This window comes from Gigantopelta aegis, chromosome 7 (assembly GCF_016097555.1).
Source record: "Gigantopelta aegis isolate Gae_Host chromosome 7, Gae_host_genome, whole genome shotgun sequence".
Lineage (NCBI taxonomy): Eukaryota > Metazoa > Mollusca > Gastropoda > Neomphalida > Peltospiridae > Gigantopelta > Gigantopelta aegis.
In genome coordinates, this window is record NC_054705.1 from 85,508 (window position 1) to 100,999 (window position 15,492).

Sequence of the window (15,492 nt, forward strand, 5' to 3'; positions counted from 1 at the left end):
TACCCCTTGTTACAGTCTGTGTAAGACACCCGTGTTACAGTCTGTGTACGATACCCGTGTTACAGTCTGTGTACGATACCCGTGTTACAGTCTGTGTACGATACCCGTGTTACAGTCTGTGTACGATACCCGTGTTACAGTCTGTGTAAGACTCCCGTGTTACAGTCTGTGTACGATACCCCTTGTTACAGTCTGTGTAAGACTCCCGTGTTACAGTCTGTGTACGATACCCCTTGTTACAGTCTGTGTACGATACCCCGTGTTACAGTCTGTGTAAGACACCCGTGTTACAGTCTGTGTACGATACCCCTTGTTACAGTCTGTGTACGATACCCCTTGTTACAGTCTGTGTATGACACCCGTGTTACAGTCTGTGTAAGACACCCGTGTTACAGTCTGTGTAAGACACCCGTGTTACAGTCTGTGTACGATACCCCTTGTTACAGTCTGTGTATGACATCCGTGTTACAGTCTGTGTATGACACCCGTGTTACAGTCTGTGTAAGACACCCGTGTTACAGTCTGTGTACGATACCCCTTGTTACAGTCTGTGTACGATACCCGTGTTACAGTCTGTGCAAGATACCCCTTGTTACAGTCTGTGTAAGACACCCGTGTTACAGTCTGTGTACGATACCCCGTGTTACAGTCTTTGTAAGACACCCGTGTTACAGTCTGTGTACGATACCCCTTGTTACAGTCTGTGTACGATACCCCTTGTTACAGTCTGTGTATGACACCCGTGTTACAGTCTGTGTACGTAACCCGTGTTACAGTCTGTGTACGATACCCGTGTTACAGTCTGTGTACGATACCCCTTGTTACAGTCTGTGTACGACACCCGTGTTACAGTCTGTGTACGATACCCGTGTTACAGTCTGTGTACGATACCCCTTGTTACAGTCTGTGTAAGACTCCCGTGTTACAGTCTTTGTAAGACTCCCGTGTTACAGTCTGTGTAAGACTCCCGTGTTACAGTCTGTGTAAGACTCCCGTGTTACAGTCTGTGTAAGACTCCCGTGTTACAGTCTGTGCACGATACCCCTTGTTACAGTCTGTGTACGATACCCGTGTTACAGACTGTGTACGATACCCCTTGTTACAGTCTGTGTACGATACCCCTTGTTACAGTCTGTGTAAGACACCCATGTTACAATCTGTGTACGATACCCCTTGTTACAGTCTGTGTAAGACACCCGTGTTACAGTCTGTGTACGATACCCCTTGTTACAGTCTGTGAAAGACACCCATGTTACAATCTGTGTACGATACCCCTTGTTACAGTCTGTGTAAGACTCCCGTGTTACAGTCTGTGTAAGACTCCCGTGTTACAGTCTGTGTAAGATACCCGTGTTACAGTCTGTGTAAGATACCCGTGTTACAGTCTGTGTAAGATACCCGTGTTACAGTCTGTGTAAGACTCCCGTGTTACAGTATGTGTAAGACACCCGTGTTACAGTATGTGTAAGACTCCCGTGTTACAGTCTGTGTAAGACTCCCGTGTTACAGTCTGTGTAAGACTCCCGTGTTACAGTCTGTGTAAGACTCCCGTGTTACAGTCTGTGGAAGACTCCCGTGTTACAGTCTGTGTACGATACCCGTGTTACAGTCTGTGTAAGACACCCGTGTTACAGTCTGTGTACGATACCCCGTGTTACAGTCTGTGTAAGACTCCCGTGTTACAGTCTGTGTACGATACCCCTTGTTACAGTCTGTGTAAGACACCCGTGTTACAGTCTGTGTACGATACCCCTTGTTACAGTCTGTGTAAGACACCCATGTTACAATCTGTGTACGATACCCCTTGTTACAGTCTGTGTAAGACTCCCGTGTTACAGTCTGTGTACGATACCCGTGTTACAGTCTGTGTACGATACCCGTGTTACAGTCTGTGTAAGACTCCCGTGTTACAGTCTGTGCACGATACCCCTTGTTACAGTCTGTGTACGATACCCCGTGTTACAGTCTGTGTAAGACTCCCGTGTTACAGTCTGTGCACGATACCCATTGTTACAGTCTGTGTAAGACTCCCGTGTTACAGTCTGTGTACGATACCCGTGTTACAGTCTGTGTACGATACCCTTGTTACAGTCTGTGTACGATACCCGTGTTACAGTCTGTGTACGATACCCTTGTTACAGTCTGTGTACGATACCCGTGTTACAGTCTGTGTACGATACCCTTGTTACAGTCTGTGTAAGACTCCCGTGTTACAGTCTGTGCACGATACCCGTGTTACAGTCTGTGTACGATACCCCTTGTTACAGTCTGTGTACGATACCCGTGTTACAGTCTGTGTAAGGCACCCGTGTTACAGACTGTGTACGATACCCCTTGTTACAGTCTGTGTACGATACCCCTTGTTACAGTCTTTGTAAGGCACCCGTGTTACAGTCTGTGTACGATACCCCTTGTTACAGTCTGTGTAAGACACCCATGTTACAATCTGTGTACGATACCCCTTGTTACAGTCTGTGTAAGACACCCGTGTTACAGTCTGTGTAAGACACCCGTGTTACAGTCTGTGTACGATACCCCTTGTTACAGTCTGTGTAAGACACCCGTGTTACAGTCTGTGTAAGACACCCGTGTTACAGTATGTGTACGATACCCCGCGTTACAGTCTGTGTAAGACACCCGTGTTACAGTCTGTGTAAGACACCCGTGTTAAAGTCTGTGTACGATACCCCTTGTTACAGTCTGTGTAAGACACCCGTGTTACAGTCTGTTTAAGACACCCGTGTTACAGTCTGTGTAAGACACCCGTGTTACAGTCTGTGTAAGACACCCGTGTTACACTCTGTGTAAGACACCCGTGTTACAGTCTGTGTACGACACCCCATGTTACAGTCTGTGTATGACACCCCGTGTTACAGTCGGTGTACGACACCCGTGTTACAGTCGGTGTATAACACCTCGTGTTACAGTCTGTGTGTGTTACAGTCTGTGTATGACACCCGTGTTACAGTCTGTGTATGACACCCCGTGTTACAGTATGTGTATGACACCCCGTGTTACAGTCTGTGTACGTCACCCGTGTTACAGTCTGTGTACGGCAGCCGTGTTACAATATGTGTATGACACCCCGTGTTACAGTCTATGATACCCGTGTTACAGTCTGTGTATGACACCCAGTGTTACAGTATGTGTATGACACTCCGTGTTACAGTATGTGTATGACACTCCGTGTTACAGTCTGTGTACGACACCCGTGTTACAGTCTGTGTATGACACCCCGTATTACATTCTGTGTACGACACACGTGTTACAGTCTGTGTACGACACCACGTGTTACAGTCTGTGTATGAAACCCGTGTTACAGTCTGTGTATGATAACCGTGTTACAGTTTATGTATGACACCCCGTGTTACAGTTTGTGTATGACACCCCTTGTTACAGTCTGTGTATGACACCCCTTGTTACAGGTTGTGTGTGACACCCCTTGTTACAGTCTGTGAACGACACTCCGTGTTACAGTCTCTGTATGACACCCGTGTTACAGTCTGTGTACGACACCCCATGTTACAGTCTGTGTATGACACCCCGTGTTACAGTCTGTGTACGACACCCGTGTTACAGTCTGTGTATAACACCCCGTGTTACAGTCTGTGTACGTCACCCGTGTTACAGTCTGTGTACGTCACCCGTGTTACAGTCTGTGTACGGCACCCCGTGTTACAGTATGTGTATGACACCCCGTGTTACAGTCTGTGTATGACACTCCGTGTTACAGTCTGTGTATGACACTCCGTGTTACAGTCTGTGTACGACACCCGTGTTACAGTCTGTGTATGAAACCCCGTGTTACAGTCTGTGTACGACACCCGTGTTACAGTCAGTGTATGACACCCCGTGTTACAGTCTGTGTACGACACATGTGTTACAGTCTGTGTACGACACCCCGTGTTACAGTCTGTGTATGAAACCCGTGTTACAGTCTGTGTATGACACCCGTGTTACAGTTTATGTATGACACCCCGTGTTACAGTCTCTGTATGACACCCCTTGTTACAGTCTGTGTATGACACCCCTTGTTACAGTATGTGTAAAACACCTGTGTTACAGTCTGTGTAAGACAGTCTGTGTAAGACACCCGTGTTACAGTCTGTGTAAGACACCCGTGTTACAGTCTGTGTAAGACACCCGTGTTACACTCTGTGTAAGACACCCGTGTTACAGTCTGTGTACGACACCCCATGTTACAGTCTGTGTATGACACCCCGTGTTACAGTCGGTGTACGACACCCGTGTTACAGTCGGTGTATAACACCCCGTGTTACAGTCTGTGTGTGTTACAGTCTGTGTCTGACACCCGTGTTACAGTCTGTGTATGACACCCCGTGTTAAAATATGTGTATGACACCCCGTGTTACAGTCTGTGTACGTCACCCGTGTTACAGTCTGTGTACGGCAGCCGTGTTACAATATGTGTATGACACCCCGTGTTACAGTCTATGATACCCGTGTTACAGTCTGTGTATGACACCCAGTGTTACAGTCTGTGTATGACACCCCGTGTTACAGTCTGTGTACGATACCCGTGTTACACTCTGTGTATGACGCCCCGTGTTACAGCCTGTGGACGACACCCGTGTTACAGTCTGTGTATGACGCTCCGTGTTACAGTCTGTGTATGACACACGTGTTACCGTATGTACACCCCGTGTTACAGTCTGTGTACAATACCTGTGTTACAGTCTGTCTACGATACCCATGTTACAGTCTGTGTATGACACCCCGTGTTACAGTATGTGTATGACACCCCATGTTACAGTCTGTGTACGACACCCGTGTTACAGTCTGTGTATGACACCCGTGTTACAGTCTGTGTATGACACCCCGTGTTACAGACTGTGTATGACACTCCGTGTTACAGTCTGTGTACACCCCGTGTTACAATCTGTGTATGACACCCCGTGTTACAGTCTGTGTACGATACCCGTGTTACAGTCTGTGTACGACACCCCGTGTTACAGTCTGTGTATGACACCCGTGTTATAGTCTGTGTATGACACCCATATTACAGTGTGTTTATGACACCCCATGTTACAGTCTGTGTACGACACCCATATTACAGTCTGTGTATGACACCCCGTGTTACAGTATGTGTATGACACCCCGTGTTACAGTCTGTGTACGACACCCCGTGTTACAGTCTGTGTATGACACCCCGTGTTACAGTCTGTGTACGACACCCGTGTTACAGTCTGTGTATGACACCCCGTGTTACAGTCTGTGTATGACACCCCGTGTTACAGTCTGTGTACGACACCCGTGTTACAGTCTGTGTACGTCACCCCGTGTTACAGTCTGTGTATGACACCCGTGTTACAGTCTGTGTATGACACCCCGTGTTACAGTCTGTGTATGACACCCGTGTTACAGTCTGTGTATGACACCCGTGTTACAGTCTGTGTATGACACCCCGTGTTACAGTCTGTGTATGACACCCCGTGTTACAGTCTGTGTACGACACCCCGTGTTACAGTCTGTGTATGACACCCCGTGTTACAGTCTGTGTATGACACCCGTGTTACAGTCTGTGTATGACACCCCGTGTTACAGTCTGTGTATGAAACCCGTGTTACAGTCTGTGTATGACACCCGTGTTACAGTCTGTGTATGACACCCCGTGTTACAGTCTGTGTATGACACCCGTGTTACAGTCTGTGTATGACACCCCGTGTTACAGTCTGTGTATGACACCCCGTGTTACAGTCTGTGTATGACACCCGTGTTACAGTCTGTGTATGACACTCCGTGTTACAGTATGGGTATGACACTCCGTGTTACAGTCTGTGTACGACACCCGTGTTACAGTCTGTGTATGAAACCCCGTGTTACAGTCTGTGTACGACACCAGTGTTACAGTCAGTGTATGACACCCCGTGTTACAGTCTGTGTACGACACATGTGTTACAGTCTGTGTACGACACCCCGTGTTACAGTCTGTGTATGAAACCCGTGTTACAGTCTGTGTATGACACCCGTGTTACAGTTTATGTATGACACCCCGTGTTACAGTCTCTGTATGACACCCCGTGTTACAGTCTGTGTATGACACCCCTTGTTACAGTATGTGTAAAACACCCGTGTTACAGTCTGTGTAAGACAGTCTGTGTAAGACACCCGTGTTACAGTCTGTTTAAGACACCCGTGTTACAGTCTGTGTAAGACACCCGTGTTACAGTCGGTGTAAGACACCCGTGTTACACTCTGTGTAAGACACCCGTGTTACAGTCTGTGTACGACACCCCATGTTACAGTCTGTGTATGACACCCCGTGTTACAGTCGGTGTACGACACCCGTGTTACAGTCGGTGTATAACACCCCGTGTTACAGTCTGTGTGTGTTACAGTCTGTGTATGACACCCGTGTTACAGTCTGTGTATGACACCCCGTGTTACAGTATGTGTATGACACCCCGTGTTACAGTCTGTGTACGTCACCCGTGTTACAGTCTGTGTACGGCAGCCGTGTTACAATATGTGTATGACACCCCGTGTTACAGTCTATGATACCCGTGTTACAGTCTGTGTATGACACCCAGTGTTACAGTCTGTGTATGACACCCCGTGTTACAGTCTGTGTACGATACCCGTGTTACACTCTGTGTATGACGCCCCGTGTTACAGACTGTGGACGACACCCGTGTTACAGTCTGTGTATGACGCTCCGTGTTACAGTCTGTGTATGACACACGTGTTACAGTTTATGTATGATACCCCGTGTTACAGTCTGTGTACAATACCTGTGTTACAGTCTGTCTACGATACCCATGTTACAGTCTGTGTATGACACCCCGTGTTACAGTATGTGTATGACACCCCGTGTTACAGTCTGTGTACGACACCCCGTGTTACAGTCTGTGTATGACACTCGTGTTACAGTCTGTGTATGACACCCCGTGTTACAGACTGTGTATGACACTCCGTGTTACAGTCTGTGTATGACACCCCGTGTTACAATCTGTGTATGACACCCCGTGTTACAGTATGTGTACGATACCCGTGTTACAGTCTGTGTACGTCGCCCCGTGTTACAGTCTGTGTATGACACCCGTGTTATAGTCTGTGTATGACACCCATATTACAATCTGTTTATGACACCCCATGTTACAGTCTGTGTACGACACCCATATTACAGTCTGTGTATGACACCCCGTGTTACAGTATGTGTATGACACCCTGTGTTACAGTCTGTGTACGACACCCCGTGTTACAGTCTGTGTATGACACCCCGTGTTACAGACTGTGTATGACACTCCGTGTTACAGTCTGTGTATGACACCCCGTGTTACAATCTGTGTATGACACCCCGTGTTACAGTCTGTGTACGATACCCGTGTTACAGTCTGTGTACGTCGCCCCGTGTTACAGTCTGTGTATGACACCCGTGTTATAGTCTGTGTATGACACCCCGTGTTACAGTCTGTGTATGGCACCACGTGTTACAGTCTGTGTATGACACTCGTGTTACAGTCTGTGTATGACACCCCGTGTTACAGTCTGTGTATGACACCCCGTGTTACAGTCTGTGTACGACACTCGTGTTACAGTCTGTGTATGACACCTCGTGTTACAGTCTGTGTATGACACCCCGTGTTACAGTCTGTGTATGACACCCCGTGTTACAGTCTGTGTATGACACTCGTGTTACAGTCTGTGTACGACACACCGTGTTACAGTCTGTGTATGACACCCCTTGTTACAGTCTGTGTACGACACCCCGTGTTACAGTCTGTGTATGACACCCCTTGTTACCGTCTGTGTATGATACCCCGTGTTACAGTCTGTGTACGACACCCCGTGTTATTGTCTGTGTATGACACCCGTGTTACAGTTTATGTGTGACACCCCGTGTTACTGTCTGTGTATGACACCCCTTATTACCGTCTGTGTATGATACCCCGTGTTACAGTCTGTGTACGACACCCCGTGTTACCGGCGTTTGCGGACAGTAACACACGTGGTGTGAGACGGCCTCTTTTGTCCCCGCTAATTACGTCGTCGGGCGAGCAGATTTGATCGTGTGTCGGCGTCTCGTGCACGACGTTCTGCATCTCACAGTGTGCCGACATCTCCACTCCCAGACCGCGCGCGCAGCCGGCAAATTGGCCGTGTTAATTATTTAAAACTTCTCTGACGTGAATGCAAGTCCCAAGGCGATCCGGTCAAATTGCGCGCGCTAAAACACACCAATCTCTGGAGAGCCGTGTAAGAGCGACCTGCGCTCGAAACACAATGCAGTTCTATTGTCATCTTGGAAACTGCATGATGTATATCAAGTCGTGTCAGTGTGTGCGGGGCTTGAAACCGGAGACGCGCGAGTGTGAATGTGTGGATCCCTGCTGACATTCATTTGATTCCAATGTTTACCAAGCTTAATCCTATTCTCTTTCACGGTGCTGGCTCACGCGTGAAACGTGATTAATATGTAATAACCAAGACAAGAGAAAAGATTTAAAAAAAGAAAAAAACTGAAACAAGACATTTTATATATAAACCTACGCATGCAATTCACCGTACGCCGCTTCAACAGACAAATCACGTGGTCGGCTTAAATATTTTATCTTGCTGTATAGAGTAGACTAGACAATTAGTGTTTGTGTTGGAAAGACATCGGTCGTTTCGAAACAGTCACTAAAAACAGACGTAAAACAGACGTTAAACAGTGCAAAACGCGAATTCTATTTGGTGATAAAACAGACTTTGAACAGTATAAAACGCGAATTACAGTTGATGATAAAAACAAACGTTGATAGGAGAGTACAAAAGCAGAATTATATTTAATGATGAAACCACACATTGATGGGAGAGTATAAAACGCGAATTCTGTTTGGTGATGAAAGTAAATGTTGATGGGAGAGTATATAACACGAATTCTATTAGGTGATGAAAACAGACGTTGTAGGGAGAGTATAAAACGCGATTTTTATTTGGTGATAAAAACACACGTTCGTGGGAGAGTACAAAACGCAAATATAATTTGGTGATGAAAACAGACATTGATGGGAGAGTATAAAGCGCGAATTCTATTTGGGGATGAAACGAATCCGTCTCTTGTGGAATAGCGCCGGCAGCTCCAGTCGGGAAAGCGAGTCAGATTTTGAAGAGGTAAGTTTATGTCTTCTGGAAACCAAGGCAGCATGTATTGTCCAACTGTAGCAAACCATACACCACTGTGTCCTCAAGTCCATATGGGACGGGTAACGATATGAGATAGGATGTGTGTGTCTGGGGGGGGGGGGGGGGGGGGGGGTACGGCATGGTGTGCGGTAGAGCAGTCGTTGTCGTCGTGTGAACAATATGGAATCCTGTACTGTCTGCCTGGAGTAAACCTTTTATTACTGTTTCGTCACCGCCACGTCACGTGATTGACGGGTTCAAACAGGTGTTATTGCTTTAAAACACCAAATGGACAAGGCACTGTTTCCAACTTACTAGGCCTACTCTGTAACACTTTTTTTTTTTACGACAATGATACATTTATTTTATTTTAAATGTGTACAACAATGTATATTATTAAATATAAAAGAGAGAAAGAAAGAAAGAAATAACGAAACAAAGGAAGATAGGAAGAAGGAAAAGATGAAGGGGAATTCGTTTATGTCCACTAATCTCACAGCAGATTTTGTAAAAACATAGCTCACAAACACAAAGCATCATAATCTGATTACGTGTAGGCTCAATAAAAACAACAACTTTATATATATATAATTGTATTATGTCAGCCTCATGAGAGCAAAATACATTATTTTTATTTCTAATATAATTTTAATTCCAGTCAGCCATTACTCGATATTCAAATCACGTAGGAATATATGACGGTTGCATTTTGAATGGAAATGGCGTTAAAGTGAGAAAAAAACACACGTTATTTTGGACATCATTGCTTAAAAAACCCCATAGTATATGACGTACGTCAATTATTGAATTGTACGATTGCTTAAATGTCAGTAAACCTAATGCCGTGGCCTGATTAAGTTACAAGTAATTTGCGTCTGATTTGCAAAGTCTGTGATATGTTAATAGCATATACTTTGATTACACTGGATATTGGATATTATATATATATAGGAAGACAAATTGTATTATGCGAACTTTGTCGAGCATAATACATTAGTTTTATCGTAATATATGATATTGAAGGTACCGAAACACACGAGGGCAATAATCGCTTTATCATATAATACCAACTTAATACAATGCTGTACACTGTATATGAAACTTTATTTCCAGTCCGCCAATATTTGATACTCAAATGACATACGAAGTTGGATATCCTTACATAAAAATAAACTAGTGCTTATCGTTTTTAGTTTTTTAACAGCTTTCAGTGTAATGTTGCTAATGGAATGTTTTCGCTTGATGACCATGGATGCATTCGACAGTTACGGAGTGTCACCGTAGTACGTTTGCTTAAATGCAAATAAATATGTAGTGCTGTGACCTCGATTAATTGGCTTGTAATTTCATCTAATTTACAAAGTTATCAAATTCTGAAAGTATGTGATCTGAAAAATATTACATGCTTTGATTACACTGAACATGCTACCTATTATATGATATTAAAGAAAACATATCTTAAAGGGACAGATCCTAGTTTTTAAACACTAAGACATATTTTTCACTATTAGAGCCATTTATGATCACTGGAATCAAATATTACTTATATTTTATTGTTTAGATAATCCATTTCCGTACAAACGAAGTGTTTTTGGTCATACTTTAAAAACGCACGTGCGTCTGAGAAGTAACGGTCATGGAGTCACGTTTTAGTCTATTTTTAAGGGTATTTCAATATTACAGACTCTTGTTTTACTCTGTGTTATCAAAATTTGTTACAGGTTTGTAAGTTAACCAAAGTTAGTGTCCATATTTACGGGTGAAACTAGGGTCTAGGTAAATAAATATGCCTTAGTGTTTAACAAACTAGGTTCTGTCTCTTTAATCACTTAGTAACATTATAAATATACAATGTAGTACATTGAGATTATTTGTGTTTGTGTACTCTAAAACAATGTTTACAGACAATGTTAGATAATGCAGTTATTGAAAGAAAGAAAGAAATGTTTTATCTAACGATGCACTCAACACATTGTATTTACGGTTTTTTATATGCATCATCCCACAGACAGGGTAGTACATACCACGGTATACCAGTCGTGGTGCACTAGCTGGAACGAGCAATAGATAATTGCGTTTCTAGCTGCTTCTAATCATACTGTTTCAATAGTGCCTTCGTTGAATAAAATGCACCCATCTAACACTGTCAATTCACATTGTAATAAAATGGGTGGATAAGTTACGTAACATTTTATTTTTTAATGTATTTATTTGCTTTCCACCGTGGTTTCTATTTTCATTGTTCAGTGGAAACCATAACGAACATCAGCAGATCATATGAATGGCTATTATTTTTAATTGTTAATGGTGGTTGGTCATGTTACACAAACACGTCCTCAGTTTCTGGTGTCACGTACCAATCACTTCCATTGATTTCATCGACAAAAAAGCTACACAGGGAATAAACTGCTAAACGGTTTGGATTAGTCCCATACATCGAACGTGATTCATTTAAATAGCATCAAGTGGATTAATCCCATACATCGAACGTGTTTCATTTAAATAGCATCAAGTGGATTAATCCCATACATTGAACGTGATTCATTTAAATAGCATCAAATGGATTAGTCCCATACGTCCAACGTTATTCATTTAAATAACATCAAGTGGCTTAGTCCCATACATCGAACGTGATTCATTTAAATAACATCAAGTGGATTAATCCCATACATCGAACGTGATTCATTTAAATAGCATCAAGTGGATTAATCCCATACATTGAACGTGATTGATTTAAATAGCATCAAGTGGATTAGTCCCATACGTCGAACGTTATTCATTTAAATAACATCAAGTGGCTTAGTCCCATACATCGAACGTGATTCATTTAAATAGCATCAAGTGGATTAGTCCCATACGTCCAACGTTATTCATTTAAATAACATCAAGTGGCTTAGTCCCATACATCGAACGTGATTCATTTAAATAACATCAAGTGGATTAATCCCATACATCGAACGTGATTCATTTAAATAGCATCAAGTGGATTAATCCCATACATTGAACGTGATTCATTTAAATAGCATCAAGTGGATTAGTCCCATACGTCGAACGTTATTCATTTAAATAACATCAAGTGGCTTAGTCCCATACATCGAACGTGATTCATTTAAATAGCATCAAGTGAAGTAATCCCATACATCGAACGTGATTCATTTAAATATCATCAAGTGGATTAATCCCATACATCGAACGTGATTCATTTAAATAGCATCAAGTGAAGTAATCCCATACATCGAACGTGATTCATTTAAATAGCATCAAGTGGATTAATCCCATACATCGAACGTGATTCATTTAAATAGCATCAAGTGGATTAATCCCATACATTGAACGTGATTCATTTAAATAGCATCAAGTGGATTAGTCCCATACGTCGAACGTTATTCATTTAAATAACATCAAGTGGCTTAATCCCATACATCGAACGTGATTCATTTAAATAGCATCAAGTGGATTAGTCTCATACATCGAACGTGATTCATTTAAATAGCATCAAGTGGATTAGTCCCATACATCGAACGCTATTCATTTAAATAGCATCAAGTGGATTAGTCTCATACATCGAGCGTTGTTCGTTTAAATAGCATCAAGTGGATTAGTCTCATACATCGAACGTTATTCATTTAAATAGCATCAAGTGGATTAGTCTCACACATCGAGCGTTGTTGTTTTAAATAACATCAAGAGCAAACATATGCTTATGGAATTTGATTGTTTTTTTTCTTTCGTATGCGCGTCGTTATAATCATTTTGCTTTAGCATTGGAAATTGTCAGTGCTATGATAACAGTTATTACTGTAATGAAAATATACTATCATCAATACAATATCTATTGCCGTTATCGACATCGTGTCTGGAAACCAAACGTTGCTCTACACTTGTGTGTTAGTCTATGACATCAGTGATCCAGTGGATTGAAAGACCTTACTCTATGTTGACCAAGTCCGACTGTCAAACATTACAGGCACAAAGTTTGTTTAAACGAAGATCTAAATATCTGTACATCTTGTTACACTGATGGCCAACCCTGCCTGTCAAACATTACAAACATAAATGTTCTTTAAATGAACACCTCAATCTCTATACAGCATGTTACACTGTTAACCAACCCTGCCTGTCAAACATCAAAAACATAAATGTTGTTTAAATGAGCTTGTAAATGGGGAATTTCCGTGGTATTTGTACTGGAGTTATCGCCTTTTTATTACCGACGTAATGTCCGATTTACAAATTAGGTCACATCGTATTTTAAACATTACAAAAGATTGCCGCAGAGTATGATCCTTAACATTAAGTAAATCCATAAAGTGAGCTTGGAACAAGTAAAAAAACCCAACGTTTTAGTAAAAAAACCCAGGTATATAATAAATATAGAACTTCACATACGTTGTTTCCGCTTTCTATTAATGGCACGAGTTTATTTTGCGCAAGAACATACCTCTCGACCGCGTAACGGTATCGTGGTATATATTCGTGCGCCAGATATACTCGTGCAATAAATAGGACGCGGAAACAACGTATGTGAAGTTCTGTATACGTGTCACATTGCTGGGGTACTATCAGTGTCATAGTTTCATTCGTTCGTTTGTTAGTGGTTAATTTTGTACTTGTATCCAATTAAGGTTCACGCATGCACTCATTTCAGGTCTCTGGACTGTCTGTCCTAGACAAATGGTTGCTGAATAAAGGTTAGTGAGAAAGAAGTCGCTTTAGCGGTCTTGCACCTACCCACCGAAGTGTGCAACTCGCTATTGGTGGTGGTTATTTAGCTCAGTCAGTTAAGAGCTCGCTTGAGGTGTTTGTGTTGCACGATCGAACCAGCTCGGTGGATCCATTCAACTGAGGGTTTTTCTCGTTCCAACCAGTGCACCACAACTGGACAAGGCCCGTGGTGCGTGCTTACATGGCTGTGGAAAAGTAGGGGTGACTACTGCGGCCAGTTTTACTATGGCAATATTATTGCGATAGTTAATGTATGTACTACCTGTCTATATATTTTATGTATGTCGAGGATGACTGTTACATACATAGATATTAACGCATATATGTATGTATCATGTATGAATATCTATATATTTTATGTATGTGGAGGATGGCTGTTACATACATAGATATTAACGCATATATGTATGCATATATACGAATATCTATATATTTTATTGATGTATGATAGATATATCTATATATTTTATGTATGTCGAGGATGGCTGTTACATACATAGATATTAACGCATATATGTATGAATATCTATATATTTTATGTATGTCGACGATGGCTGTTACATACATAGAAATTAACGCATACATGTATGAATATCTATATATTTTATGTATGTCGAGGATGGCTGTTACATACATAGATATTAACGCCTGTATGTATGTATTGATGAATATCTATATATTTTATGTATGTCGAGATGGCTGTTACATACATAGATATTAACGTATGTATGTATGTATTGATGTATGAATATCTATATATTTTATGTATGTCGAGGATGGCTGTTACATACATAGATATTAACACATATAGGTATGACTATCTATATATTTTATGTATGTCGAGGATGGCTGTTACATACATAGATATTAACGCAGGTATGTATGCATTGATGTATGAATATGTATATAGTTTATGTATGTCGAGGATGGCTGTTACATACATAGATATTAACGCATATAGGTATGAATATCTATATGTTTTATGTATGTCGAGGATGGCTGTTACATACATAGATATTAACGTATATATGTATGAATATGTATATATTTTATGTATGTCGAGGATGGCTGTTACATACATAGATATTAACGCATACATGTATGAATATCTATATATTTTATGTATGTCGAGGATGGCTGTTAGATACATAGATATTAACGTATGCATGTATGTATGTATTGATGTATGAATATCTATATATTTTATGTATGTCGAGGATGGCTGTTACATACATAGATATTAACGTATGTATGTATGTATGTATTGATTTATGAATATCTATATATTTTATGTATGTCGAGGATAACTGTTACATACATAGATATTAACGTATGTATGTATTTAAGAATGAATGAACGCACTGGCTCAGGAATTTTTTAAAAACTAAAACATTGTTATTTTCTAATTTTGCCCCAGGGATTCGAAATTGATTTTAAATTGACCGTTGTGATATACAAAATATAACTGTTTTTCGGTCAGTCTTGTATGTATTGATGTATGAATATCTATATATTGTATGTATGTCGAGGATGGCTGTTGCATACATAGATATTAACGCATGTATGTATGTATTGATGTATAAATATCTATATATTGTATGTATGTCGAGGATGGCTGTTACATACATAGATATTAAC

The 15,492-nt window shown here is 41.7% G+C and overlaps 1 protein-coding gene across 1 annotated transcript in view; it reads left to right on the forward strand.

The window, feature by feature from the left end:
• The first annotated feature begins 8,663 nt into the window (after positions 1–8,663).
• Positions 8,664–15,492, forward strand: part of LOC121376734 (calmodulin-like) — a 51,094-nt gene continuing 44,265 nt past the window's right edge. The window contains exon 1 of the mRNA XM_041504498.1: positions 8,664–9,117. Coding sequence (XP_041360432.1) covers positions 9,046–9,117 — 72 coding nt within the window. The 5' untranslated portion in view covers positions 8,664–9,045. The remainder of the gene's footprint in view (positions 9,118–15,492) is intronic.